This window comes from Temnothorax curvispinosus, unplaced genomic scaffold (genome assembly GCF_003070985.1).
Source record: "Temnothorax curvispinosus isolate PA1 unplaced genomic scaffold, ASM307098v1 QBEX01010836.1, whole genome shotgun sequence".
In the NCBI taxonomy this organism is placed as follows: Eukaryota; Metazoa; Arthropoda; class Insecta; order Hymenoptera; family Formicidae; genus Temnothorax; species Temnothorax curvispinosus.
The window spans coordinates 1-4,338 of NW_020220616.1; the positions used below are offsets into that span (position 1 = coordinate 1).

Genomic DNA, 4,338 nt, shown 5'->3' on the forward strand with positions numbered 1-4,338 from the left:
TTTGCATTAGTCGTGGTCGACCTAGTCAATTGATATAAATTGAAACACACCACCAATGTGCTCGCCATAAATTGAATAGCAATAGTAAACCTGAACTTTTCATTAACCGTAAGAGCAAAGCTGCAATTAAATACAGTTAATTGTTTCAAAATCTGCGAATCCAAATGACAGGCTACATTGACATCTTCATTAACACGGCATTACTAATATTTTTGTATAGCGTCAACTACATTTCTATATATAAATACAAACTCAAAAATACGATTGTGTTGCAGAATGCATTCATGAAGAATATCAGGCTCATGTGCTATTCTTCTCAAACGAGATTCCAGTATTTCAATTTGGCAGCAAATGTGCACCAATAGTCCACAAATCAGGCCGTCGCAAGCAACTTGAAGGACGGATCCGATTATCAAACTTATCAGTTGGTGAGCATACGTGATGTAAAATAAAACTGGCGATGAATAATCATACGGTAACCAGGCTCTGAATGTCAATGTCCGTCTTCTGAAGTCCGTGAGTAACGACGTTAACGTAATGCACACGCAAGTCGTCTCAACCAGAATTGCATAATGTATCGTGGTTGCTCTGCAAAATAGCTGTAGACATTGTCGCGTTTCATTTGTAATTCAGTCTATCACTTAATATCAATTTACTATTTTTTCTTAATATGTAATGTTTCTTAATATTCTTAATATGTAATTTTAGTAGGTAATATTAGAATATTATTGTATTTTTTAAATTATAATATTGTACATATTTTAATTTACTACTTAGAGATATAAAATGTGAACAATATCGACCAGAAATATTAAAATCTCTAGTTTTTATTTTAAAATTATATCGTATATTTCGTATAACTAAGCAGTTAATTTAATTATAATTATAAAATTATTTGGCATTTTCAAGGTACTTACTGCATGCCCTTATCAAATTTGTAATAAATTTCCATTTCTTTTGATTCCAATGGTCTACATGGTTTCTCCGTAAGAATATTGGTTAACATTGCAATATTTTTGCGATTTACCAACATACTAAACATTTTACAACAAACGACGGTCGTTGTAAGTAACATGTAAAAATTATCGGTGAAGTCGTCTGCATTGTCCACGGTAAGAATAATATCCAGTAATTGTGATAAGGTAAATGTGTTTACTAACACAAGCACGAAAAATGTATGTACATGGTAGATTACGCGTTTATATGATGACGTCCAGGAATCCGGTACCCAGCAACCACAGAATGTTAAAATTTTAAGTGTAAAATCTAACACGCGCATTGTAACTTTCTCCGTCTATTTCCCGTATGTGACGAAAGATACGTTCAACATATATCTCTTTCCATTTATTTCGAAGACAATGTCGCAGATAAGCATATTACATAATTATTTATCGTAAATTAATTTACAGATAAATTATATACACTACGTTATGTAAACTAGCAATTAAAATACTTAGCTATCGAAAAATTATCACTCGACAAAATATCTTTGATTACAGTAACGTCAAAATCGTTTCTACAGTGGTATAGCTCGCAATAAAAGCTTTGAAGAGACTGACGATGTTATCGAATGTCTATAGCCACGCAATTTTCTGACGAAGATATTCTCTGCCTCCCTTTGTGAATCAAGATTTTTATTATTCAAATTGTACAACTGTGTTCCTCAGATAATTTTGTCATATATCAAGTAGAGAAAAATGCAATCGTTAGATATAAGTCTCATATTACTATGACATGTAGCTCTATGAAAATAAAATCATGAATAAAATAATATCTTACGAAGTACACTTGAGAATAAAGAATAAAAGTCCTCGATCACAGTCGTGAATAATTAAGTATATTTCTTTTACCGAAAAATTGTTTTACTTCAAGCTGATTGTATGATAAGTGGCAGTAGCGGCAGTAGCGAAAATCTTCTCTCTTTATGTTGACTGCTCTATTTCTTCAAATAGTAAAATTTTAAATATTTATAATATATACATGATTTTTAAAACACAAGTGATTGAACAAATCCTCACAAACATAATAACAATTTAACAAACATATTAAACATATTAAAAATCAGACCGTTGACATATATATAAACCGTGAGTAAAAGTTTTAAAGTATTATAAAGATATTGTCTATAAATGGTGCGCACAAGAGGAAATATTGTATAACATATGAGATATCTTTTTATCTAGTAATTTTATTTAATACACAAATTATTGATTATGATATTCTAACTTAATGTTTTACTTTTATATACACATTTGTTTCGTACAAAGATAACGTTTATACAAATATAAATATTAATTTTCTTCTATTTTCGTATTTTTACTATTTTATTATCGTATTTGTTGAAGTAGATTATACGCAGAATATAATGTAATGTCTTGAGTAACTTCAATAAATAAAATTATTTGCTTACGTACTTGTATTATAAATTAATAATAACCAATTTATTATAAATTAACAATTTATTTCTAACAACACAAACAATTTAACTGTAACATAAAACGCTAAAAAAGTTAGGTTTAACTTAATCATATATTCTATTTTAAATCGATTTACTGCATATTTATGTTTAAATGCAAAAAAACTTCATTTAGGCTATTATATAATATAAAATCAATCACTAATTTTAGATTAAAAATCAATTTTTATACTAACACTGACAAATGATTCAAGATTCACAGAAATAATAACGTAGGTACTGGTGAACTCGATAGATACCATACCGCGTCTCATAATTATTATAACAAACTTTTTTGCACTGGATAATCCAACGCAAACCATTCCATTTCGAACACACTACTGACTAATTGCTGACTCTATATTTAAGAATATATATAGAAACATTTATTTTTTAAGTTTTTTAACTTTTTTAACTTTAATTTTAAAATAAAATAGAGAAAGACTCAAATTGCATTTTTTGCAAATTGATTTTGTATGTCCATATGTATAAGTATGATGAAATAAAATAAAATTCATAAACTAATTCAAAACATAAGTATTTGCCCCCCTCCTCTCTCTCACTCTCTCTCTCTTTTTCTCCACTTCTGAAAAATACTGCATCTAAAGATATATTACCGTAAAGTATGTGAATTTTGTTACCATGTCGCATATCGACTCATAAATATATTATTTTACGAGGTAAAATATATTGTGAGGGATACGTTATGAAATGTTTAATGCCATGCATTTACCAGTTGCGAAGGGTGGAATTATGGACACAAATATGGATATCTACATCTAAGAAATTCGATCCGACAACAAAGCTGTATAGACTGTCGACATTTGCCAGTCAGTCTAAAGATTTTGGCGTTTGCTATACTTACCGATTGTGATCGCTTAAAGTATTTTTTATTATAATAATAATTTGATTTATTTCTTTATGGCAAATATCACAATGTTTACTTACAATTATTAAATTAATTAGGAAGCTTATATGGGTAGAAATGTAATATTTTTATTATTTACAAATATCATTTGTAAATAATAAAAAATAAAGAAATATCTATTAACCCTTAAATGCCACACCTCTCAAGAATCTCGTAAATGACACATGAGGTCTAAAAGACCCCAGCATGAAAAATGTCTTTTTACTCATTGATTTTTTTATATTTAGTTATGAAAATTATTTTCAATGTTGTTCAAGGCTTAGAAAAGAGAATAAAATGCTTATATTGTTAAAATTTCAATTTCAACGTAGTATAAAAAATTAAGTAAACTGAGTACTGCTAAGTGTACAAACGGGTAGGTCAATTATTCAACTATCATCAATGGGAGCATGAGCTCTATTTTTAGCAAGAACATTTGAAAACATTTCATTCTAAAGGGTCTGGGGTCCGCTGGACCCCGGGTGGCATTAAAGGGTTAAATACTTATAATATAAATATAGAAGCATTCTTTAATTGACAAAATTGCAAATTACTTTAAAGTTACGTTTAATTAATAATATTGTACGTTACACAAAGTTTACAGAAAACAATTACATGTATTGTGTGCTTCGCAGGTGATATAAAAGAAGATAATCTTTTAAAAAATGCGCATACTTAACTTGACTTTTATACTTTTAACGATATGTGGATGTTGGCGACCAAATTCTTGGTCATCACTGCATAAACGCGTAGCGTACACTACGTGTACGCAAGCATATAATAATCTTCTTACTAAACTCGATTGCTATACTATCGTAGAAAGATAAACATAAATAACTTCTTTTTATTCTTTTAACTAACAAAAACTACTGTTTTACCAGAATCAATATTAATTATAATATTCTATTGTTTCTGTTTACATTATTTCTTAAAATTATTTGAATGCAAATTACAATGTTATAAATTATTGTAATTA

General features: G+C 28.5%; 1 protein-coding gene across 1 annotated transcript; it reads right to left on the reverse strand.

Annotated features, from left to right (window-relative positions):
- Window positions 1-5: 5 nt before the first annotated feature.
- LOC112460818 (odorant receptor Or1-like) lies at window positions 6-1,857 on the reverse strand (the record flags this gene model as incomplete). The annotated part of the gene is made up of 3 exons (XM_025025705.1): window positions 918-1,857; window positions 253-588; window positions 6-120 (listed from the first exon to the last, which is right to left on the reverse strand). Coding segments are annotated over exons 1-3 (813 nt in total), but the record flags the coding sequence as incomplete, so codon positions are not given.
- Window positions 1,858-4,338: the final 2,481 nt, after the last annotated feature.